The sequence below is a fragment of the Fragaria vesca genome, linkage group LG5 (assembly GCF_000184155.1).
Source record: "Fragaria vesca subsp. vesca linkage group LG5, FraVesHawaii_1.0, whole genome shotgun sequence".
In the NCBI taxonomy this organism is placed as follows: domain Eukaryota; kingdom Viridiplantae; phylum Streptophyta; class Magnoliopsida; order Rosales; family Rosaceae; genus Fragaria; species Fragaria vesca.
In genome coordinates, this window is record NC_020495.1 from 21,409,211 (window position 1) to 21,435,452 (window position 26,242).

At 38.7% G+C, this 26,242-nt stretch overlaps 2 protein-coding genes across 2 annotated transcripts; one reads left to right on the plus strand and one right to left on the minus strand.

The window, feature by feature from the left end:
• Positions 1–2,344: 2,344 nt before the first annotated feature.
• LOC101303134 lies at positions 2,345–4,976 on the plus strand. Its single transcript, XM_004301634.1, has 4 exons — positions 2,345–2,651; positions 2,766–3,410; positions 3,775–4,602; positions 4,684–4,976. Exons 1-4 carry the CDS (start codon positions 2,345–2,347, stop codon positions 4,974–4,976), a joined length of 2,073 nt encoding a protein of 690 aa, XP_004301682.1.
• Positions 4,977–22,093: 17,117 nt separating this feature from the next.
• On the minus strand, positions 22,094–26,025 carry LOC101303715. Its single transcript, XM_004301635.1, has 8 exons — positions 25,615–26,025; positions 25,373–25,493; positions 25,148–25,258; positions 24,745–24,917; positions 24,318–24,653; positions 23,982–24,104; positions 22,429–23,017; positions 22,094–22,335 (listed from the first exon to the last, which is right to left on the minus strand). Exons 1-8 carry the CDS (start codon positions 26,023–26,025, stop codon positions 22,094–22,096), a joined length of 2,106 nt encoding a protein of 701 aa, XP_004301683.1.
• Between the last annotated feature and the right edge of the window lie 217 nt (positions 26,026–26,242).

The following is a 26,242-nucleotide window of genomic DNA, read 5'->3' on the forward strand; positions in this document are numbered from 1 at the left end:
TTTTCTTACCCTAAGAATCTAATGGCCTAAAACATATATAGTTTAATCCAAAGGTTATTCAGATTTTTGTACTATTTTTTTTCAGGATCTAATCCGAACTAGAACTTTGTTAAACGGATCGGATCCATCAAAATGTTCTTTTTTCATAATCAGGATCCAATCTGAACCACCTTATTCGGATCGGATTGGATCGGTTTGACTTGGATCCGGACCAAACATGCAGCCCTACTTTTGTTCATTAGCCCACAAGTATGAATATATTATATTGGAATTGACTTATTTTAAGTTTGTTCATTGAAATGAGATAAGAGGAGGATAAATTAGTACGAAAGGGACATTTTCGTATTATTATCAACGAGTTAATTTTTAAAATTATCAGAATCACATGCATTTATTAATATTAATCATACAAGTGTATATGATTATAAGTAATTAAACCATCATTTACATATCAATACGTATATTGTTATTCTTACCAATACTATGTACATTTTTTTTTTTGAAAACGACGTACATTAATTATTTTATATACCGCTAATTGCTTGATATTTCATTCAAAGACAATATATTTGCCTTCCACATATAAAAGATTTTCATGCGTACAAAAAGATAAAAAATACCACGACTTATTTTTCTCTCCTCCCTCTCTCTTGTTGACAAAGGGACTATGTTGACTTTCAGTCAATGGTTGTTTTCAGTATTTTCTGATGTGGCATTCTTGCCTTGCTGAATCCTTGTTGGATTTGCAGCTGTAATAAAAGCTTAGTTTGTTTTGTAGTAAGTATAAATACAGTGAGATACTGTAATAATTGTAAGGTTGCTTTTCATTTTGGAAATTTAGTGAGGTAAATTTCTCATCCTCTTCAACCTTCTGCTTAGGGTTTCTTCTAGCTTTTACAGAGATGAATGCTATGTTATCATGGTATCAGAGCTCAGGCTCTTGATTCTGTGATCTCATTCTCGCTTATTATGTGTTTTTGATCTTGTTTTGCTTCCGCGCCTATAGTTCATCTCTGGATTTCTAATCTGAGCTTGAAACCCTAACGACTATGCGATCGAAGCTACGGTTCTTCTTCCTGAGTGTGATTTGCTTACTCGATCTTTCTGGTGAGCTCATTTTCAACTCAGATGAGTAGATCTATCTGTTTTTCTTCATATTCAAGCTTGTAAACCCTAGATCTGTAATCATCTTAGCTATTGCTCTCTATGTTCTTCATGATATGCTTTATCTCTGTTCATACTGATGAGATTTTAGCTCGAGAAGGTTTTGATGTTTGGATATGAGAGTATTGATGATAAGTACTGTAGCAGTTGTAACTACTTACTATCTGAGAGCTTTAACGATGAGTATTGGAGTGATGTTACTATCCATTCGTTGCAATTATGATGTGATAACTATCTGAGCATTATGTTTCTATAATATTCATAACTTGAGAGTTTGATGATATGATTCATAATTTTTCTGGTGAGAGTTTGATGATATGATTCATAATTTTTTCTTGTGATTGATGATATAAGTGTAGTTAAAAAGTGTTGATAATACTTTTGTGGTGAGAAGATCTGTTGATAATTCTTTTGTCTTGAGAAGATATTTCGCGTTTTTCTGGTGATAAATCTCTGATATAAAGTTTGTGGTGATTACTTTCTTTTGAAGAAATGGCAATTTCTCAGTCTGAAATCAACTCACTGCTGAGTATGATTACTGTGCGTCTAAGTGAAAACAATTTTGTGAAATGGAGTTATCAATTTCAGTCAGTTCTTAAGGGGAATGATTTGTTTGAGTTCTATGAAATCGATATGTTTTAACTGAGTCAGGAACAGTTACTAGTGAAGTCACTGAAGCCTATAAGCAGTGGAAGAAAACAGATAAAGCTTTACTTGGTCTTCTGATGGCAACCTTGGATGATGATACTATGGAAGTCATTGTTGGAAGTTCCTCTTCTCATGAAGCATGGCTTGCTTTGCTTGAAAGGTTCTCTACTGTATCCAGGGCCAATATCATTCAGTTGAAGACTGATTTGCAGACAATTAAGAAGGGTGCAGATTCCATTGATAAGTATCTATTCAGAATTAAGCATGCAAGAGATCAACTCAATTCTGTTAGAGTAAAGATTAGTGATGAAGATATTGTTGTTGTTACATTGAATGGTCTCCCAGAAGAAATGTTATGATTAAAATAGTTGTTAGAGCCAGAGATACTCTTATTTCATTGAAGGACTTAGGGCACAACTTCTAGCTGCTGAAAGGGACTTTGATCTACATCTTGATTCTCATGCAAGTATGGATGCTATGGCAGCAAGAAGACACTCTTTCAGAAATAATAATTTTCACTCTTTAGATTCTAATGGAAGTTCTTCTGATAAGGGAAAAGGATCTTGGTACAACAATGATTCAAAGAGTTCTAACTGGAATAATGGTCCTAAATCTTCTTCTGGAGCTAATTCTTCTGTTGGGAACTATAAGAGCTTTAATCATGTTGAATGTCAAATCTGCAGTAAAAAGGGGCACTCAGCTAGCAATTGTTATCAGCATATTGAATGTTCTATTTGTCATAAGAGGGGACATCCGAGCAAGCAAGTGTTTTCAAAAGGAGAATGTCTCCAACAATGCTAATAGCTCTTCTACTGCTCATAATGGAATGTCTCCAGAATGTCAGATATGTAGCAAAAGGGGTCACACTGCAATTAACTGTTTCTATCGAACTGATGTGCCTCAAAATCATCCTTCATAGTCAGTTGTAGTATGCCAGATTTGTGGTTTGAAAGGCCATGTGGCTCTTGATTGTCATCATCGTGGGAACTATGCCTATCAAGGTGCGGAACCTCCATCAACACTGTTTGCAATGACTGCTCAAAATCAAAGCAATATTGCTACCTCTTCCAACTCTCAGGACAACATTGAAGAAGTGTGGATTGGAGACTCAAGAGCCACTCACCATATGACATCAGACTTGCGCAACCTCCATATTGCACAGCCATATGAGTCTTCCAATACCATCAAAATTGGTAATGGAGAAGGTCTTCATGTTAAGCATATTGGAAATACTCAAATTACTCCTGCAGCTCACACATTTGATCTTCATAATGTGTTACATGTTCCTAGCCTAGTTGTTAACTTGTTATCTTTTAACAAGTTATGTCGAGATAATCATTGCTATATCATTATGGATGATGTTGATATCATGATGCAAGACAAGGCCTCAAGAAAAACTCTCTACGAGGGAAAGACAAATGCTGATGGTCTCTATCTGTTCAAGTCTCCAAGATTTTCAAAGTCTTCTCTTCCTTCGGTTTCTGCTACTGCTACTGCTTTTGTGGGATCATCTATTTCTTCTTCCCTTTGGCACAAGAGGCTTGGTCATCCAACTTCAAATGTTGCCTCCAAGATGTTATCTCTGTCCAACATTAAGTGTATGTAATAAGGATAGTTCAACTCATGTGTGCTCAAATTGTCTAAGTGGTAAAATTCATAGATTACCATTTCCTCAGTCTTTGTCCAAGTCTGTAGTTCCATTTCACAAGGTTCATTCGGATGTATGGGGGCCTGCGCCTTGTCTTTCGATTGAAGGATACAAGTACTATGTCACTTTCATAGACGACTGTACTAAGTTTGTTTGGGTGTATCCTCTCATTAATAAATCGGATGTGTTTCCTACATTTGTTAAGTTTCACTCTTTCGTTTCTACTTAGTTTCATCATGATATTCAGATTCTTCAAACATATGGTGGTGGTGAGTTTACTGGAAATAAATTCATGCAATTTCTTGAATTAAAAGGCATTGTGCACTATATCACTTGTCCTTATACTCCCCAGCAAAATGGTGTTGCTGAGAGAAAAAATAGACATCTTGTTGAAACCTGCATCACTCTTTTGACAGCTGCTTCATTACCTCAGCATTTTTGGTTTCATATCATTGCTCATTCGGGTTATCTTATTAATCGAATGCCCTGCAGATCATTGCTTATGTCTTCTCCATATATTCAGCTTTTTGGTTCTCCTCCAGATCTTTCCCATTTGAAGGTTTTTGGCTTAGCTTGTTACCCCTTTCTTCGTCCTTATGTCAAAAATAAACTTGAAGCTAGAACCATTCAATGTGTGTTTCTTGGATATGCTCTTGGTTATAAGGGTGTCTTTTGTTACAGTATTTCCAAGAATAAGTTGTGGTTGTCTCGTCATGTTGTTCATGATGAGTCTCTATTTCCTTTTCTTCATGTGGTCTCTCCCAAACCTGCTCCTATATCTTCCTCTTCCTTTAGCTTTTCTAAATCTTCTTCCATTCCTCTTTCACCAGAACAATTTGCTGCTCTTTATCCATCTTCTCCTGGCATCCATACTGCATCTGAAGGGGGGAATTTGAGAGGTGAAATAGGAGGTGAAAATGTTGGTGTGAGTAATGATACAGGAAGGAATAATGGAGATAATGCAATTTTTAGTGAAAATATTGCAGGAGGTCAAAACGCAGGTGTTGGTGGTAATGTTGGAGGAAGGGATAATGCAAATGATGTTGGTGATTTTTCTTTGAATCGTGATGTTAATGGTGGGAGTGTTGGTGAAAATATTGCTGGAAGTGAAAACATTGCTGAAGTTGCAAATGTTGTTGCAGGTGATAATGCTGCAGATAATAATACCGTTGGTGGTAATAATATTGATGCTGATGATATTTTTCTGTAGAATGGGCATGCAGATAATTTTTCAAACCAATTTTCTGGTGATAATGTGCAACATGCTCCTTTACCTTATGAGTTACAGTTTATTGAGGATGAAGCTCAATCATACAATAATCACTCTATGTTGACAAGAGCTAAAAATGGGATTGTGAAGCCAAAAACTTTTGAAGATTTCTGTGCTTATTCATGCATTGCAACTCAAAATCTTGTGGATGAGTTGGCCTTTTTCAGTGGATTTTCTTCTGTTATGGAGTTGCATGAACCAGTTGAACCAAAATTCTTTAAAGCTGCTGCAGGTATTCCTGAATGAAATAAAGCCATGGATGAAGAGATTGCAGCTCTACATAATCAAGGTACATGGCAATTAGTTCCTCTTCCTTCAAACAAAAATATTGTTGGATGTAAATGGATTTATAAGGTAAAGAAAAATGCTGATGGGAGTGTGTCCAGATATAAAGCCAGACTTGTTGCTCAAGGATATAGTCAAGAAAAAGGGTTGGACTATGATGAAACATTTAGTCCAGTTGTTAGGCATAGCACTGTAAGATTGATTCTGGCTCTTGCTACAATGAATAATTGGGAGCTTCATCAACTTGATGTCCAAAATGCTTTCTTACATGGTGATCTTAAGGAGGAAGTTTATATGCAGCAACCTCAAGGTTATGTTGATCCAGTTCATCCTGACTATGTGTGCATTTTGAAGAAATCTTTATATGGTCTTAAACAGGCTCCTAGAGCCTAGAATGAGAAATTTACAAGTTTCCTGCTGTTTGCACCTATTTTTGGTAAATCGGCCCTTGAAATCTTGGCCGATAGATAAGGAAAAATTGGTGTTTTGTTAGCAATATCTCAATAGAATTTCATAATAAAATTCTATTAGATATGAACCTTTAGAGAAGAAATTAAAATGGAAGGAAATAACGGTGATTTCTCATAATTGCCGATATATAATCGAGGAAGGAAATATCGGCGATTTCTCATAATTGCCGATAAAAATTGAGGAAGGAAATAACCGAGAATTAAATCGCGTTTGAAGGCATCAATGACGATATTGCATAATTAAGAGCAAATTGATTACAACGGTTCCGCAAGAAGAAATCAGCGTGCGATTAAGGAGAATCAATATGGAACATATTTCTTTCGGTCATTAAGACCGAAATATTTATTGAATTAAATTGGTTTTTCCTTCTAAATCTTGTGTTTGTAATATAGTATAAATAGGAGACATATAGCTCATTTTAAAAGGTCCCCGACCAACACAAACAACACTTCAATACAAACTCCATCAAAATTCCCTACGAATTCTCTACAATATCAATTTTTTTATTCATGTTCTAGCATAGTTTTCTTCTTCTTTTTATTCGTTTTCTTTACATTCCGCACTTTACATTTTGCACTTTACTTTCATGCAATTTCTCTTCCGCGTCTTTAAATTCATGCACTTTAATTTCTTACAATTACTTCATGCAATTTACGTTTCGTGCAATTTAAATTTTCGCCATTAGATTCTTGTTCTTTTACTTTTCGCACTTTACTTCTCGCAAACTTATACAAAAATCACAAAAAAAAAGGAGCAACATCAGTGAAAACGCTGAAAGTCCTTGCAACAAAGGCAAGAGAACCCAAAGGCCGAGACGGTTCCTTCCTCGGCCTACAATCGCTTGGAAGAAGTCAGATCAGGCGCAAAATTAATCAAAACCTCGCTTGGCCAACAGGCCGCGAGTTGGCACGCCCGCGCAAATTTTGAAGGACGATTGTTCTCAAGCCCTCGGCCCTAATCTCGGCCGAGACGATTTTTGAGCAAACACCTGCCTTCATTAGGTTTTAAATTCTCTCATTCAGATCCAAGCCTTTTTGTGAAAGTCACTGATCAAGGCTGTTGTATGTGGATGACATTGTTAACACTGGTTCTGATAAAATTGATCTTTCATTTGTGATTTCTAAACTCAATCAAGTCTTTGACATGAAAGATCTTGGACCTCTTTCTTACTTCTTGGGAATCAGTGTTCAGTATAAGAAGAATGGATTGTTTCTTTCTCAAGAAAAATAAGCAAAGGATCTTATTGCTAGAGCTGGTCTTGAATCCTGTAAAGATTGTCATACTCCATGCTTACCTCATGTTCAGTTGTTGAAAGATGAAGGAACACCTATGCACAATCCAAGCCTGTATAGAAGCATTGTAGGTGCTCTCCAATATCTGACTTTTACAAGACCAGATATTGCATATTCTGTAAATACAGTATGCCAGTTCATGTCGAACCCTACTGATGTGCATTTCACTTCTATGAAAAGAATTCTGAAATATCTGCAAGGTACAGTTTCCAAAGGCTTGTTTTACAAATTTGGTAAGTCTCCTACGTATGTTAGTGCATACTGTGATGCAGATTGGGCAGGAGAGATTAATCACAAGAGATCTACAACAAGATTCATTGTTTATCTTGGTCACTGTCCTATTTCTTGGCAGTCCAAGAAACAAGGATCAGTTTCTAGAAGCTCAACAGAGGCTGAATACAGGGCACTAGCTAACACTGCAGTAGAAATATCATGGATCATGCATGTTCTTTGTGATCTTCAAGTAAAAATTCCAGCTCCACCTCTTCTTAAATGTGATAATTTGTCTGCTATTTCTTTATGTGCCAATCCTGTTTTTCACTCTCGGATCAAACACCTTGATAATGACTTCCATTTTGTGACAGAAAGAGTTCAACGACAGGATTTGTAGCTGCAGTATGTGCCTACTTCTCAACAAACAGCAGATGTTTTTACCAAAGGTTTGCATAGTCCAATATTCAAGGAACACTATTCCAATCTCAGCATTCTTAGCCCTGCTGAGATTGAGGGGAGGTGTTGACAAAGGGACTGTGTTGACTTTCAGTCAATGGTTGTTTTCAGTATTTTCTAATGTGGCATTCTTGCCTTGCTGGATCCTTGTTGGATTTGCAGCTGTAATAAAAGCTTAGTTTGTTTTGTAGTAAGTATAAATCAGTGAGATATTGTAATAATTGTAAGGTTGCTTTTCATTTTGGAAATTTAGTGAGGTAAAGTTTCCAGAAACTCTCTCTATTTCTCATCGTCTTCAACCTTCTGCTTAGGGTTTCTTCTAGCTTTTACAGAGATTAATGCTATGTTATCATCTCTCTCACGTGTGCGGCTAGTGTTAGAGTTTCTTGAGAAAAATTGTGAGTTGTGCGGCATGATCTCATTTGATATGGCTGCCTTTGTTGCTGCTATGACAACCATTTTTGCTACCAAGCTTTCTCTTGGCAAGCTTGAAGAGCCGGTCGACCTCGTAGACGTCCTCAGTTGCCCTGCAAACTGCAAAGGGTTTCAACGCTCCATGTTTCTACCTCGTGGGGCGGCTCAACACTACATGTGTTGTAGCTTCTGATTTGTTTAGGAGCGTTGTTCGCCTAATGTGGAGACCAACCTCCTTGGTGGAAGCAAGCCTGGACCTGAGGTGAGGCCGAAGAGGCGGCCACCTCAGGACCAAAAAATCTGGAAAAACCAAAAGCTGGCAGCAGCCTTGAGCAGAAGGGACGACCCTCCATGGAAGTTAAAACTTAAAGCTATAGCTTCTTGGGTTTTGTTACTTTTGAAATGAAAAACAAAGGAGGAGAGAAGTGGTTGGGTTTAGAAGAGAAGAGAAGGGAGAGAGAGAAGTTTGATGATGACGATGATGAATTGAGGATGAGCAGTGTCGATGACTATCAATAATCTGGGAAACTCCGGGTTTTGTGGTTGAAGATAACCACTTGTTTCTTTTTTTAAACATCCTTCATCTCATTGTTAAGTTGTGGGTCTCTCCAGGGATTAAGATCGGTGTGTAGTATAATAAATACATTATTTTTTTTTTTGTCTGAGTAACCACTTGTCAATTATTCCCCATTACAAATTTATTTCCTATAGTGGTATCCTCAGACTCCTGCTCAAGGTAAAACTTTCCAGTCGGGTTGTCTTGCACCATAAAAAAAAATAGTTTATATTGCTTTAAATCATCTTTAGCTTGTCAATTGACCTTTTTTTTAATGACCATTAGAGGGCACCATCTTTAGAACTTGCCTCAGGTCTTGAAATTTCAAGTCCGGTCCTGGGTGGAAGTTCAAGCAAGAGGTAATCAATTTCTATATACCATTTCTAACGAGAGAGATCTCAAAAGGGTGAAGAAGGAGGTCCTTGGGGATACCAGAGGACCGTGATTTTGTTAGATGATTACGACAGTTTCTCGGATATCATGGTGGTGTCGTTGGACTTTGTTTGCATTTGGGTAGAAATCCAGGACCTCCTGGCGGCATTGAGACTACCGCAATTGCTCGGCTCGTGGAGAGACCATTGGTCATGTTCTTCAAGTTGGTACGTAACACCGGCCTCCACTGCGGCAACACGCCGGTCATACTGGACAGAAGAATTAGGGTTTCTCAGGTTGGTGTGATCCAAGTGAAATACCGATATGAAAGGTTGTTGGGCAGATATTGGACCTCCATGATGATCAACCATGGAGTGATGGAGGAATCAAGTGTCCGCATGAGAGAGGTAGCGACCCTAGCACTCCACACATGGTGTTAATTTAAGGTAAATCAACCCCAAACCCTAGCTACCCTTGTTTCCTCATCGACTCCTCTCTTTGCCAAGAAACATAGGCACCGCAGATCCGAGAAGTGGAACCCTTCCCTTCTTTAACAAAGGTTGCTTGTATGTGACTCAGCCACGAGGAAGTTGAGCATAAGGTGGGGAAGAAACCACGTCATACCCTAGCGTTGTTCCTCTTCCTCTGGTCCCTGAAGAATTAGGTTTTGTTGTGGGTGTCAATGGAGAGTTAGGTGTCTTTAAGACCGGCAAATCTTCGAAGAAGAAAGGCCATCCTTGTGGAAGCAGAAATAAGATGCTCAAATCAGGGGTGCTACAGCTTGGAGCCAACTCGGGTGGAGAGACAAGTGGCCTCAAGGTGGAGGCAGGAGGGGAGTAGTTTTCCTGCTCTCACCATAAAAGATCCCTACATAGCTTTGGGTGGATTCGGTTACGCATTTTGAAGGAAAGGTACATCGATCTTAAGGTCTTAGACCTCAAATCAAAATGTTTTAACCCTCCATGTCAAAGTTACGCAAGTTATTTTGCTTTCTAGGACTTTCAATAAAATTCTTTTGAATACTAGTTTTTTAGGGATTTTTTTTTTTTTCGTTTGCTTTCTTTTTTCTTGATTATTCGTAGTCTCTAAACTTTTGAGCATGATATTATAATTTAGAGTTGTTTTTGAACTTCTTTAAACTTGACCTTATATGGTCGTATGATTAATATCAATGGAGCAAATCCGTTTTAGTTCAAAAAATAATAATAATATTTGCATGCGTCAGGAATGATGCAGTGGTACCAATACATACGAAGGTTGTAATCAACCAACCCACACAAGAACACAACACAAGCGTGAAGAATAAAAGGCTCCACTACCCAAGCAGAGTGAGATGGATTGGTCCTACCTGCACTAGAATTAAAAGATCGAGATGGCTTTTGGTAGAGACAACTGCTAGGTTTGCCTTGCATCATACTCTTCCATGTGAATACCCACTACCCACACAAAGCCACAAGCTAAGCTACTGTAAGCTAAACTAGTATTCATCATGATCGAATACTAACACAAATGCGGCACAGCTTGTACCATTTGAGCTATCAGAGATAAGGTCATGATCATCGAGCTCCTCCGCACATGTAAAGGGCAATGACTTGTTCGTTGCGTTCACTAGCTAGCTAGGGGTGGACATTTTGGCATTGCATTCATCGATCGACGGCCGGCCAAAACCGCACTGTCATTTTTAGTTCAATTCAGTTTGCCCGAGTTCTAATCCTGGTCGTCGGAAGCTGATTGAGGAGATGATTGAAGAGATCTGGTTTGGGGGAGTTTGATCTTTGGGCTGTGGTCCTCGGGGATGTTAGGGTTCAGCCGAAGATCAAGCGATTTGTGTGCACGTCATATCCCAAGGAGACCTACTCAGACTTGAGATCTAAAGGGCGGCCACACCCCCCTCTTCCTTCTCTTTTTTAGCATATCTAATTCAATAGATACAAGCTTTGTTTATTTCTCAGTGGATCGATACTTCTACAATACATGCATACCATGTATATATGAGATGACATATATAACTATGAGAACTCATAACCAAAATACTGTGTTATATATATATACACACACATAAAGAGTCCTTCCAATGAGGGATTCTTTTTTTTTGTTCATTTCTAGGGATAAATCATTTGACGAACTTTTCAATCACAAAATCAAATCTCCACCGTTCAGTTCGTTGGGCTATATGAGTAGATCATTTCTACAAATTTTCAGAAAATTTGGTGATCGTTAAGTCATCCAAATAAGGGATTTATTTTTAATAATCTTGAACGGTGTAGGTTTGACATAAGTGTTAAGTTTTTTGTTTTAATCTCAACCATTCAAGCCCATTAAAAAACAGATCTAATAGTGTGGACCTATCCCTATAGAAATGAACAAAAAAAGGGATCCCTCATTGAAAGGGCCCTATATATATATATTATATACTAGTATAACGATCATATTACTTTTATTTTATAACTAAATTTTCTGAGTTACCAAATGTTCGACTTGTTAGATAGATAATAAACGTTGTTAAGGTGTTAGATAAATTGAAAATACCACTTATCATGAAGAACATGCATGTACGATATGTACGTACGTTAAGCTAGCTAGTCGAGAGCCCTTTGGTAATTTTGATTATCATTATTCCTGTTTCAAGTAATTTGATTGACTATATATACTCGTTTGCATGCATATAAGGCTAGGGTTATGCTGAATTTAGCAGATCGATGTACTTTAATGGATATGATTTTCCCAGAGATGCGGAGAAGGTGCAGAATGAAAATTCAGAATATTGGAACATTCATGTTTAGCAGAAATTATAAAATTTTGCATTTAAAAGAACCTTCTAAAATTAAAAAGGGTCCTTACACACAGCCCATATATTATTCCTAGTGCGATAGCAAAAGAGCCCAAAGAAGTCAGACCTAAAACGCATAGCAAAGGGCACTCAATATATTTTATTTAATCTACAGTAGTGCCCACAACAGTAGAATGCAAGCTGTGGAGAATTTTCATTTTGATCCATCAGTATCAGACTATCAGTTTTGGCAAGAATGAACTTTTCTGAGCTGCATTAAGTTCAACGCTAATGCTGTAAATGGTAGGGTTCTTGCCAAAGAATTTTTTCTTTGTTTCTTCTTTAGTAGGTTGAAACAGACAGGCCATGATCTGAATGTCGATCACACGTAGAAGTTAAAACTGCTGTTGCTGCCGCTGCTTCATACAGTTGATTGCGTAGTGACGGTGAGTGCCATATGTGAGGAGGATGAAGAGGAATTCTGTATATATGATGATTGAGATCGATCATTTTACAATGAATATGCAATGGCACTTTTGAAGGCGGCAGTGCAGTACTGCTGTACTGAAATATATAAAGACATCCATATATAGAAACTGATCACTAGCTGGCTCTTTCATCAACACTACTGTCAGCTTAAGTTTCAGCTCTAGCTATGACAATTAATGGTTGGCCTTTTGTATATAGAAGTTATAGGTTATAAACCCAGAAAGGCCATGCAGTATTGATCAAGATGCTGTTTTCGTGACTGTCAGAAAACAGACAGCCATCGGAGATGATGTTATCTTACGTACATTGTTCCAGATTAATTTCACTAACAACAGGGTTTAGGGTAATACAATTAAAACTAATAGCCTGTTAATAGAATTATTAATTCTGCCTACTTCACTAGATGTTATCATCCCATGCAATTTATATATACAAAATGTTATCTTCCTACACGTACAATTCTATATAGGAGATACATATTATCTTCCTGATATATAATTTATACACGACCTAAATAACCTCTTGAAATATCTCTGGCCATGCCATAATCATGGTAGATTAATTAATTTGCTTCTTTTTCTTTCTATTGCTACATATCGTTTTGCCACCATATGCACCTTCCTTCAATTCATTCTTGACCATGTTCCACCTGCAAGCTGATTAATTAGTTATATCTTTTTCAATTAATCATCATTCTTTAACCATTTGGAAAATCCTTCTGGCTTTATTAATATAGATATAGAAGAAATTGTTATGTGCAGAAACCGCATATTGGATCACTTACGTGCACACCAAGCTATAAATATAAAACACATTTTGATCGAGTAATGTTAATCATGTAACTTCTTTCTTTGTTTGGTCGTAATGATATATGTACCATTGGAATGGTGCTGCAATTTTGCAAGTTTACAAAGACAACATCCGATTTAATTAGATCGACACAAGGAGCCTGTCAAAGGAGAAAAATTATAAGAGCCACCAGACAACTACAATGATAAAGTCCACCAAAAACGTACGCTGCTTAATTAGATATTTTGATCGATCCTGCATTATACATTTCTCTAAAGAAAGAACGTCGGTCTTACGCACTGGCTGAAACTAGTGTGATTAGTTGGGCAATCGCACTAATATATTGAGTCTGCCTAGCTGCATACTACTATTTCTCAGAAATCAGTTAACTATCATCATTAATTCAAAAGATCTTAGAAAATTAGGCAATGAAGTTCCCTACCCGATCTCATAGCTAGTTTGGTAAGCATGCATACCATTTTCTCGAACCCATGTTCAGCTTTACTTGTTCCAATTTGGCCAAGTCTAAAAGAATTAATATGCATGCGCCATGCCATCGGATAACATACAGAAAAGGAAGATTAGGTCTCTCGAAAGATCTAGCTTAACAAGAAGACACTGTTGCATTACGATTTGTGGGAGACAGCAAAAGCACACTAGCAGCTTTTACTAGTGTAACTGAGTGTGATACGCTTGTACTGGACCACCTTCTTGATCGAGTTGGGGCATGTGCGTTCAACCACCATGGAATCAGTATACGCGTTATAGGACCCCATTCCCATTCCTATATATACCTTGCTACCCTCTCTTGCATTCTACACCAGGCACCACCATTGTTGTGGGTTTCATCTGCATTGCTCCCATGGCTTCTCAAAGAGTTCAGACTCTTGTTTTCCTCGTGTTATTAAGTCTAGGCATATGTTCTGCAGCAAGAACACTCCTGACTTATGAAACGTATCCTGCTGCCGGCCATGGTGGCGGGGGTGCGTCCGGGTATGGAGGTGGTGGTGCTGGAGGTGCTGGTGGTGGCGGAGGAGGTGCAGGCAGCGGAGGTGGTTATGGCTCTGTAGGTGAACATGGTGCTGCTGGCTATGGAGGCGGTAGTGGTGGTGGAGAAGGCGGTGGTGTTGCGTATGGAGGCGCTGGTGGACATGCTGGTGGTGGAGGAGGGGGAGGGGGAAGTGGTGGTGGTGGTGCATATGGCACTGGAGGAGCTTATGGTGCTGGGGGTGCTGGAGGTTACGGAAGCGGTGGTGGTGAAGGAGGTGGTGCCGCATATGGTGGAGCCGGTGGGTATGCTGGTGGAGGCGGTGGTGGTTCTGGTGGCGGCGGAGGAGCTGCCTATGGAGGAGAGCACGGCATTGGCTATGGTGGTGGAGAAGGTGGTGGTGCCGGTGGAGGTTATGGTGCTGGCGGCGAGCATGGTGCAGCATATGGAGGTGGTGGGGGTCACGGTGGTGGTGGTGGAGGAGGCTACGGAGCTGGAGGAGCCAGTGGAGGTGGATACGGAAGTGGAGGAGGAGCTGGAGGTGGAGCCGCAGGAGGTGCAGGTGGGTATGCTGGTGGTGGGGGCGGAGGCGCCGGAAGCGGCGGTGGTGGTGCACATGGAGGTGCATACGGAGGAGGTGGCGGCAGCGGTGAGGGTGGTGGTCATGGTGGCGGTTATATTCCTTGAATTGATTACCTTTACGTACTTCATTGTCGCAACTAAAACTTACCTCTTCTTACCTATATTAGTATCAAGAAAGGAACAATAAGAGTGTACATGTGGGTAAGAAGATAATTATTATTATTATTATTATTTGAGAGAATTTTATGAATCCCAGTTTTATGCTTCCAAAGGTTGTATCTACCTATACATTAATGGATTCTTGTTCTTCTTGATTTATCATCAGAGCTAGTGTACTACGGTACCGTCGGTACGTACGAAGTTGCATGCAAGTAAATTAATTAAGAACATGATCCATCTCGATCAACTTTCTTCGATCCCTTTACTCGATCAAGTCTAAAGGTTCCCGTATTTTTTTTTTTTTTTTTTGGGGTTAGGAAGCTAAGTGAATTTGTGAGCTACATCAGTCGGAATATGCTACTCTTCTATTACATTTTCAATCAACTCTTGATTCGTATCATTTCTTGTTAATGAAAGCAAAAACAAGTCGTCTGACGAAAGGACTACTTCGTACGATTGGAAAGGCCTTTAACTTATCTGTTGATCATATATTGGTATAGTCATCAGCTTAGATCAATAGATCAATCCTTAAAATTTACATGAAGATCTTTAGGATTCGAATATTTGAGATACTTTCAACAAGTTAAAATAATCTCGAGAAAATTTATCCTCCTCTTTTTGGTATGGTATATGCATGAGTTAAGGTTTTGCGTGATAGGTGTCTAGACACCTCTCCTTTGTTTATTCTTGTTTTTCCTTTGAGGACTCTTTCGTGAGCAGGACCTTGTTCTGTAGAGTGGCGAGCTAGAGATTATCACATTGGTTAATTTGCCCATTCAAGTTCTATGCTATTAATTTGAGTTAGCTAGTTTCTACTGCTATTGTCCATGAAAGATAAACTTTCTTCATTACTTAGTATGTCTAGCTAGATATATATAGCTTCACGAACTGTTTCGTTTGGACAGATTTTGTTTAGTTCATTCATTTAATCTAATTTGGTACCCAAATGATTTTTAAATTGGATGAAACTTTGCAGGAATAATCTACACACTATGTTCTAGACACTGAACGGTGAAGATGTGAAAATGTGATCTAAAAGTGAGCGTAATGAGGAGCACCACACTTTAATTTCAAAGCAGTGTCCCACTCTGGAAGGGAACTTTGTGTGTGTCTATATAGTTCTTTTCCAGAACGGTGCCCAGGTTTGAAATTAAAATGTGGACCTCTTTATTTCGCTCACTTTTATGTCGCATTTCCACAACTCCACATTTCAGTGTCTAAACATTGATGATATGGTGATCGGTTGGGTAACTTTCATGCTATTTCTATTAATTAAGTGATTAGTTAAAAATTCGAACACCCATGAAAGTTCCATGTTATCTCAAGAACATAGTCTTCTATATATCTGCAATGGTCTCCATGAAAAATGACGTTTCCACCGTCAGTGCACTAGCTTTAGATCACAAAACAGAAATCAACGCCGATCGTCTTTAAGTATATAGGGATTATTAACTGTACAGGTGAAAACCCAGTCATCTGGCGTGTTGTGAGACCATCGATCTGGCTATTAAAAACAAACCTCAGCTTTGTCTTTCTGATTTTACATTTTTACTATGTACTATCGTTAATAGTACAATAGTATTTAGCTACTACAATGTATTTTGCATAGCTAGAAAGGTTCATTGTTAATAGCGTGGATAACGTAGGGTGATGCATATATGCCATCTTAATTTGCTGCATTACATATTGCACGGTGTAACACGTACACTTTCTCTAATAAATTACTTCATGCATTTTAATTTTGTGAGAGAAAGGCTAGTGTACGGAGCTGCTTTCTAATATATATATATATATATATATATATATATATATATCAATAAATAATGAAACTAATATGATAGGGACATGATGCATAAACTCCATAAGCTCTGCAGTTTTTTGACATAGATCGAGTTGGCTTAAGATTCCGTATGGGATGAGTCCGGATTAATCCAATCGGTCATTATATAAAAAAGGTCAAGTCTCTGTGTTCGATCACTATCGTTTCGCATTGAGTTTACTACCCCATTCTGTAGCCTTGATATTGAAACACAGAAGATTTCCTTCTGTATACTTCATCATGTTCTTGTGTGTAGTAATCTAGTTAGTATCAGTAGCAGAAGATGTCTAAATCGAAGGTTTCTGTACGTGCAAGAGGATGAAAAGTGATCAAGATGATTCCCAGTTGCATTAGGAAAAGTCTTTCTGCCGAATTCTTTCAGTTTGTATATGTGTTCATGTTATTATAAATTGGTCTTTATGTTGTTGATAATGTATTGATGTGTTTTTAGTTGTTGCATCATGATCTTTCAAATTATGCCGAACTAACTGCACTACTAAGAGGATGATGACAACGCAGGCATATATATGCAACTAGCCAGCAAAATATAATATAGCAAATGAATTATATATCATACTGAAGCCATTAACTAGTTAGTACAAGAAACAATTAGCAGTAATCTACGTTAATTAATTCTCGTGGTGTAGATTAAGGACTTTGTTTAAGTCATGAACGTTAATTAATTCTCCTGGTGTAGATTAACGACTTTGTTTAAGCCATGAACGTTAATTAATTCTCGTGGTGTAGATTAAGGACTTTGTTTAAGTCATGAATGTGAAAGGGACATGCCCGGACTTGATATGAGGCTGAGGAGTCAGCCGACTCAAGGCCCGGAGACGTAAGGGGCCAGTAACAAGTTTTCATTATATCCAGATCTTACTAACACAGTAATAGAGCTCAACTTTTGTTAAATTAAAAGAAAATACTGACATGATGGGCCATACAAGTTCAACAAATTATATATAATTATAGTATATCTTAAAATCCATTGAAGTCCATACGTAAGAAATTTGTTTTATAAATATGATTTATAATGTAAAATATGATTACTAAAATATTATCCAAATAGGATTTCTAGAATATTGTAGATATAAAATTACTAAAACATAGAGAGGTTTGGTAATCTGTACATATATTCGGATATTATATGAATATTTTCGAAAATTACGTGTTGTTTGTTGTTTCAATTGTTGTTAGCTAGTTCCCGAAAAAATGTTATAATATTAATGCATTTCATAAAAAAAAAAATTGACATTAAATGCATATTACGGTTTAAGGGTCCAATTTTTAGAGTTCGACTCAGATCTGAAAATCTCAGGTCCGGACCTGGAAAGGGATTGAGTCCCAGCAGCTGGTAGCAGCTAAATCAGATGTGGAGTACAGCATGAACACACTATCTATCTATCTGAGACTTATGAGTGAGATGGATCGAGCTTATACTGTAGTGAGATTAGTGGGTCGTGCATGCTTATTATTGTTTGTATGTGCTTTGGTATTATATCCACTCTCCTTTTTGGGACGCTGTATTTGAATTTAGAGACCCCCTTCTCGATCGATCTGCTTCTCTTACGCCTATAAATACCCACATTCTCTTGCAGTCCTTCATTCAGGTTGTGGGATACAAACTCATCGAGTCTAGGTGTTGATCGATCCCATGGCTCCCAGAAAGATTGCTAGCGTTGTTTTCCTTGTGATGCTAAGTGTAGGCATCTGTTCTGCCACTAGAGTCCTCTTGAGTTTAACTGAAGATGTTGTGCCTCTTCCACGCCCTAGTATTCATGCTGCGGCCATAGGCCATGCTGGTGGTGGTGGAGGCGGAGGCGGTGCGGGCGGTGGAGGAGGTGCTGGAGGTGGAGCTGCAGCCGGGGGTTATGGACATGGAGGTGGGTCTGGTGAAGGAGGGGGTGCAGGGTACGGTGGTGGTGGAGCTGAGGCAGCCGGGTATGGTGGAGGTGGAGGAGGAGGTAGCGGTGGAGGTGGAGGAGGCGGTGTAGGTTATGAGGGTGCAGGGAAGGGTGGCGGTGAAGGGAGTGGTTCTGGAGGTGGTGCAGGTTATGGTGCTGGAGGAGCAGGCGGAGGTGGACATGGTGGTGGAGGAGGTGGTGGGAGTGGTGGTGGCGGTGGAGGTGGAGCCGGTGGTGCTGGTGGAGGTTATGGTGGTGGTTCAGGATCTGGTGAAGGTTATGGGGCTGGTGCTGGTGGTTCGGCTGCTGGTGGAGGTGGAGGAGGTGGCTCTGGTGGTGGAGGTGGCGGTGGCTCTGGTGGTGGTGCGGGTGCACACGGTGGTGGTGCCGGCTATGGAGGTGGTGCTGGGAGCGGTGAGGGTGGTGGTCATGGTGGCTATGCGCCTTGAGTCCACCTTCCTCAGGGTCTCTATGGATCAAACACCTCTTGTTACCAAAAGTATTAGAAACAATAAATTTTAATGCGGTGAGAAGAGGATGATTATAGTTATTTACTACGGTGATGGTTGTAAAAGAACTCATGCCAATTTGGCATGATTACTGCTCTCCGAGCTGATTGTATGATACAATTGGACAGTTCAACTGGATCAATTGATTGTTACCATGCAATTGTAATATATTGATGAAGTATGTATCCTTTAATTTAACTGTTTGGCGTGGTTAATATATATTCCATGTCTATGGATCTCAATATATGCACGATGAGTCGATCGCGATGAACATATATATAATCTTGATAGTTTGATCGATGCTTTGTTATATGATAATTCGTTGAGAATGTGAAAATGAAAACAAATTAAAGCTCTCACTCATTGAAAGCTATAAAGTTTCTTATGAGTATTGCAGTGAGGCTCAAAATACTTTATCACAAGAATTTTTTTCATTTGTTTTACGAGTTATAAATTTGATTATGAGTTTATGATATATGGTTCATAATCAGACGTTTTTTACATACATGAACCAAGATGTTAAAACTTCATGATCGATGTTCACAAATCAAGAAAATGACAGATTATAAACTAATTAAAGTTACATATATACCTTGAAGTTGATATCCATGAGAGCAATAATAGAACAAATTAAGCAATGCACTGATGGAGAAACTGATGCAGAAAACTAGATGTACGTGTCTCCCTTGTCCAAATAAATAGTAAATTTATTTCAATAAACTCTGGTTTGCATTACAATTTATAAATGGATAAATTCCAATAGAAATCCAACGATGAAAAGGGGAAAAAAACGAAAGGAAGAAACCGATCAATCCCGCACCCAAAACTGCAGAAGCATAGATGGAGAGACCAGATTATTCTTACATAACGAAATCCTTGGTAAAGCACATTAAGTTGCCAGACTAATTAAAGGGTAGGTAGTAGATGATTTGCAGTAGTTGATTTGATAGCCAGACATTGAAAAACAGTGGCAAAGTCGCTGATATATATAGCATTAATCATCAGAGTTTAGCCTCCACTCCATCGATCTCCAAGCATTCCTGCTCTCTTTGTTTCTGCATTTCTAGACATCGCCTTGCGATTGCGATCTAGAGCGGTCTTTTCGAGCACTTTTCGATTTGTTCAGCATTCCCTTAACATGATCAGCGATCATGAAAAGTGGAGTAGATAACAGAGAAGTTGTTGACTCTGCAACAGTGCTATCTATCATAGTCCTTCCTTTGATCATGTCAGCGTCCCCTTCTTCATTCATGATCACCATGTTGCATGGGAGTTTCTCAGCGTAGAACTTTCGGTCAGCCTTTTGATGCCTACAGTTACATATATTCCATAATCGATTATTGGAGAACAAATCTCATGCACATTGGAAAATCAAAGCCATGCAATGTGCAAAATAATATGCCTACCTATCAAAGACGACCCATGTAGCATGCAGGCTTGTAATTTCGTCAACAACCAACAGTCTTGAGGGAAAACCCATGACAACCTTCTTCTGAAGCACAACCTGCATTAACATACAACAAAGATTTGAATGTCTCTGAACAAGTAATTTGATAAGGATAATAAGCTTAAATGAGGACGTAACACAATATATATATACCCCATAGTTTCTACAGAGGTCCACTGCTGCTTGGAGCTTCAGATATTTGACATCGCTCTTCCACTCAGGTTTTTCTTTGACAATTGATAGTTCCTCTAAACCCACTGGCCAAACATCAAGCCATGTCTTTGAAGACACTACAAAACAACGCCACCTGATGAGTTAGTCATTGAAGTCTAGGGCACATCGATCAAAAGAGTGATGCATGCACTAGAGGATGATGCAAAGGCATTTACTTCTAAGCTATAATGTGGTGCATGTAGGCTTTGATTTTACGCATTCACTTACGAGGAATATTGAGCCACGGCATCACACCGAGAAGAATAACAACCGAGCCAGCCTTGATGACATGCTCAAGTGCCCACTCTAGTGGCGCAGTGTTGAACTCTTTCATGGCGTCCATGACGATGATCACATGTCTAGCTGTGTTTATCGAACCCGGTGACTCTTGCAAGAGGAGATCGTCTAGCAATGCACTATTTGTCCTCAAACTCATCGATCTTCCCAATGGTAATTGGTTATTAGCTCCTCCTTTGAAGAAAACCACCATGTTGAATAATCAATCAACCTCCTAACTCTGAGTACTGATAGCTAGCTAGCTTCTGCAAATATGATAGATGTAGAGAGAGAACTGTTTAGCAGCCAAAGGGAATTGTTATGATGGTTCTCATTCCTTATATAGTGGAACTATTGTCTCATATGAGAAGTCCAGGTGTTCTGGTCGATGATTTCGAAGGTGTACCTTGTAGGTAGTTTGACAAAAACGAAGGATGTTATTGGCAAAGTACATTCATGCCAAGTTAGAGAAATTTGTCAAATTTGATCTTTCCTAGACTTAAGATGCTGCTTCCTAAATCCTATCTCCAACCAAGAGTCTAAAGAACCATGATTACTAAGAAGTTTTGAACTCATCAACAAATGAAATCGACCAAAAAGAAGCTTCCCTCTTTAAATTACATGGTGAAGATACAGCTCAAGTAGTATAGGCATGCTATTCAAACTACGTTTTGTTTTATGCTGTGAACTCATTTTGTCCTTTGCTTCATATATACGAGCCCAAACATTTATCTTATCCTTTTTTGGATCTTATGTTGAACCCAAGTGATTATCTGAATTGGTCATTTTGCTATTTCGAGCTATAAAAGAAAAGAAAACTCCAAAGCCTTTTAAGTTTTAACTAGTCTATCAGGTGAGTAGTTTAAGTTTCTTAACATTGTGATATACAACCTCAAATGATAACTCAAGGGGAAAGCTAGTACCAATCGGAAGTTCAGAACAAACAAACTCGGATGATGATGAGTCTATAATAGTTAACTGTCAACTTAATGAGCATATCAGGTTAACAGTGCTATAGGCACTAGTGCAATTAAACGCTGTTTCCGGAAATTTGTTGACGATGCTGTGAAGCAAAATCACAAGAATCAGGTGGTTGAAAACTAAATGAAATTTTCTTCATTGATTAAGAACAACTATGAAACATTTCTATCTGGTAAGCAACCAGATCAAACATTTGAAAATATTTTATCTGTACATTTGTGGCTGAAAAGATAAACTAAATTTGACTTGGGGTACCTCCACCACCAGAGGGAGAGTGACCTGAAAACAGCTGCAGAGGGCATTAGATAACCCATACACCTGCACTAGCCAAAACTCAAGACACTCTACAGCAACCACAAGCTTGGAAGAGGTGGAATATTACATGGTCATGATCCCCACTCTTTTCCTTTTCTTGTTCATACCCTCTGGAGGCTCCGCGATAGCAGCAAGAAGCTGATTTCTCCTGTCCCTGGGAGCACTTCTTGACTTTGAAAGATACCTGATAGCTTCCTTTCTCATTGGATTTTCATCCACGGGAGGAATAACTTTGCTTGATCTTCTCTTATAGATCACATTGTCTGCTGACTTCAGATGATCTCGTGGAATACGATATTTTGGTTCTAGATATTCAATTTCAACATATTAAGTTAGTTCCATTTCCAGATTTCAAGTAATACAAACAAAATCTTTTGATTGGAGTGAATTGGCTTTACCTGGAGTAGACTCAAAAGACATCCCATCTACACTTCGAGATCTGGGTGGTGTCTTAGGAGGGGAACCAGCAACTCTGACTTCATCAAACGTCATATGTACATCTGTACCACCACGAGAGGATATACTGCATATATTCTCATTATTATCATTGTTGTGTGAAGTTCCAGTAAAACATTTACTTGCACCAACTGAGGTTGAAGCAGTAACCATAGGTGTACTATCATCAGTCTCCTCAAAACCTGCAGCATCATGCTTGGATCCATCAATCTGTTCACAACGTTTATCAGCCGCATCTCTGGTGTCAGTATCAGTAACCAAGACCTCCTGACATTTTGATCTGCGGAAGAAAGTAGAAATTTTCTGGCCAACATCTCTGGGAGCATTGGGAGTACACCCCTCAGGAATATTCACAGGAAAGATGTCATCAACAGGATCTAGCACTGACTTGGGTGATGTATTCATAATGTGTAGTTCCGGGCATGACATCTGCCCTTCCTTTAAACTTGAAAACCAGGGAGTACCCTGCCTGGCATAGAACAGAATGTATGCCTCTTGTGACAAAACAAATTCTTCTCGAACCCTAGTAACCTAAAAGATAATCATTATTCCAGAAAAAAAAAATTAGAAAAAGGAAAAAAGGAAAAGAGTATCAACATATAGTGTAAAATTTCTTTTAATACATAAAAAGATACAAATCTTATGAAACTCACAAGACAAATTAATCAAACACTATAAATGCAATGCAGTAGCCACAGCTGGTTAGAACTTAAAAGAGTGCCCTCTCTGAAATTCCAACACTAGCCCCCTTGGCATGAGCCATTTCAGTTCAAAAAGAGTAAATCAATAAAAAGCGTAAATAAATTTTATAAAACAAGAGCATTCTAATAATTGATGTTTAAGTTTTGTCAGAATACTTATGCGACTAGTGCAATGAAGAGGCTGTTTTGAATCTTGGGGTTAGTAGAAAGTTTTTAAGTTCTCCAAGGGTATGGTATTGTAATTCAATAACAGAGATGTATTTGAAGGCCAAACATAAGTTATCTTGCTGTACAGCAAGGCAGATCCTAATGAATGAAAATTGAGTCTTGACTTTCATGCCTTGGTATTTCCTCTCCTATATTCAGTATATTGTTCTCTCACTTCTCCCTTAATTCTCTATTTCTCTAATTCCTTTCAAGCTACAGGATCTATAAACCATCCATTTTTCTCAATTCATTACATTTCTATTAAATTTATCTTTCTAAACCACCAGACACTCACACCATTCCTTGCTTTGTCCTTCAGAGAGGACAAACATTACTATTGAACAACAATGAGTGAATTCACTAGCAATATAAAATGACCCAACATAGACTATCTAGACAGTAAAAAGTTGTGATCTAACCGATTGGTACTGAATTTCAGGGAAATATACAAGTTATAACCAAGAAAATAGAACAGAGAAACAAAAGAAGAAATTCATCAACAGTAAACAATCTTTTCCTGACCCAACTTCAAAAGACATAAAATTATTATAAATAGCTTATAACAGGTTATATTTAAGACTTGTTACCTTTGAGTCATCCAACCTATGCCATGTATCTGGAGAGGAACGAATAAAGCAAAAATAGTGCCCAGAAGTAGCTGAAAAGCCAACATGCTCCACAATTGCATAAAGTTCATACTTCAATTCCACCTATTGCCAAGACACATTGAATGAGAACATGAAAAAACAGGCATAAAGAAATTTAAGCAACGACTAAAACTCATACATAACATTTGTCAAGGCCATATCGACTCATGCATAATGAAAACAATAAGCATTTCCAAATAAACTAAATTTTATTGTCATATGTCAACAAATCATGCAGATACCAATTTGGTACAAGTAAACTAAGGAGCAACTCACGTCACTGTTATTGCTACTGGTGTAGGGCTTCAAGTCCAACTCCAAAGGAAATTCTACATGTTTGTCAATCTTCTCCACATAATTTCCATCAGTTTTAAATCTCTTTAAATGAAATGCAGCAACTGGAGGGGCCTCATCCACCACAAGCTGCTTCTCCACTGACACTTCTTCCTTGCAATTCTCACATGTAAACTTTGTCTCCGAGTCATTTATCTTCTCTATCTTAGTGAAGGATTCAAGAGCCCTAGGAAGAGAGTCAACATCTTCGATTTCCAAACTCAGATCAATCAGAGGTTCACGAGTGTCAGAACAGTGACCACAGCTACAACATCGGAGCTGAAAGAAACCATCGATACAAAATCAATAAAAAGGATTCACAGAAAGTTGGTTACAGTTATAATGAAAATCAGGTCCTGAGGAGTCATACTTTGCTAACAAGACTGCCACCAAACACCCTGTTCACAATGTTTTTATCTTCGCAAGATGAAGTCTCATTGTTTTTCTCAGAATCCAACCAAGATCTTTCTAGTTTATCTAAAAAACATTGCAAGAACTCATGGGCATCTTCTTGCTGGTATCTTCGGAAATAAGATGAGAAATCTAAGCGAATCAAGTTAAGAATCACAGTGCGATAGCACATGTACACTTATCAGGATAATAAAAATAAAAACCTTTCAATGAAGAAATCAACAAATCAAGTATATCACATCAGATGAATTGGTGTAATAAAAACAACCAATCAGGATCAATTCCCTTTGAGAACTTCAGAAGAAAAAAAAAAAGTCAAATTCGAATGCATAGAAATCTCAGTCCAGATGATTAAAGGATACGGTTCAAATTATCAACAAGCTTTGATGGTGAAAGTGCCCTTCCTGAGGAAACTATTGAAAGATCAATGTGTTCACGGAGAGCACAAAGAACACAGAACCCTTCACTACCACCTGAATACACCCAATTTCACATTAAACCCAGTACATTAAATAAGAAATTAATACAAGTTTGAAAGCACATCAAAAACAAGCTATGGATCAAACACGATAGCAGTTAGGTCTTACAATCACAAGGCAACGGGTGATTGGAGGAACGCAGACCCTCCACGAGGGGCACAGTATGCGTAAAGCATTGCAGAATCGCATTGATAAAGCACGTATTACCGAGATTATAAAGCCCTGCACCCTGCGAAACAAAACCATACCCAAACTTAACTTCCCAATATACTTCAATGGAAACACCACAGACCACACACAACAAAACACAATCAAATGAAAACACAGCATATTCCGAAACGAGGGCATACCACCATAGAGATCTTGGATTCTTCGACCGTATACGGCTCAGAGTAAGCCACTGACTGCTTGCTAGACTCTGATGAAGGCCACTGAGACCAAGAAGGCCCCGAAGACTCCGAATGCGAATTCGACTCAAAATTCAGTAAACTGTCATCATTGACAGGAGGAGGCGATGTTGGGTCATCTTCTTGCAGTTGTTCTAAGCACTGCAACTCAGGAACCGAAGCCCCGTTTTCGGTTTCAAGAACAGGAACCAAATCCAACTCGCACATTTCTTCAGATGGAGAAGACCCATCAAGGGTTTCTGCAGGAACGCTGTATTCGTCTTGGGCTTCGGACCCAATTCGATCTTGGTCGTCTAAGGCTTCGGGTTGCGAAAACGGTGAAGACCCGTCAAGGGTTTCTGGGAGAATAGGCATTGAATCTGGAGAAGAAGAAGGTGGGTCTTGGGGATTTGGGAGAAGTGAATCTGAAATGGGAAGGGTTTGGGTGTTTTGGCTCCAGAAATTGGGAGGGAAATGAAAGATTGGGAGGATTTGTGGGGTTTTCAATTATTTTGTTTAGGGTTTGAACAGTGCGTTGTGAAAAAAGAGGGAACCGCCAAATGTTTGTTTTTTGGGAAATGGTGGGAAAATT

Coding starts and splice junctions, on each gene's coding strand:
- LOC101303134 (XM_004301634.1), top strand. CDS start 2,345: ATGGAAGTTCTTCTGATAAGGGAAAAGGATCTTGGTACAACAATGATT. Junction 2,652..2,765: donor TAATGGAATGTCTCCAGAAT/GTCAGATATGTA, acceptor GTGGTTTGAAAG/GCCATGTGGCTCTTGATTGT. Junction 3,411..3,774: donor ATCTCTGTCCAACATTAAGT/GTATGTAATAAG, acceptor TTGAATTAAAAG/GCATTGTGCACTATATCACT.
- LOC101303715 (XM_004301635.1), bottom strand. CDS start 26,025: ATGCCTATTCTCCCAGAAACCCTTGACGGGTCTTCACCGTTTTCGCAA. Junction 25,259..25,372: donor TCACCCGTTGCCTTGTGATT/GTAAGACCTAAC, acceptor GGGTGTATTCAG/GTGGTAGTGAAGGGTTCTGT. Junction 23,018..23,981: donor ATAGGTTGGATGACTCAAAG/GTAACAAGTCTT, acceptor ATTATCTTTTAG/GTTACTAGGGTTCGAGAAGA.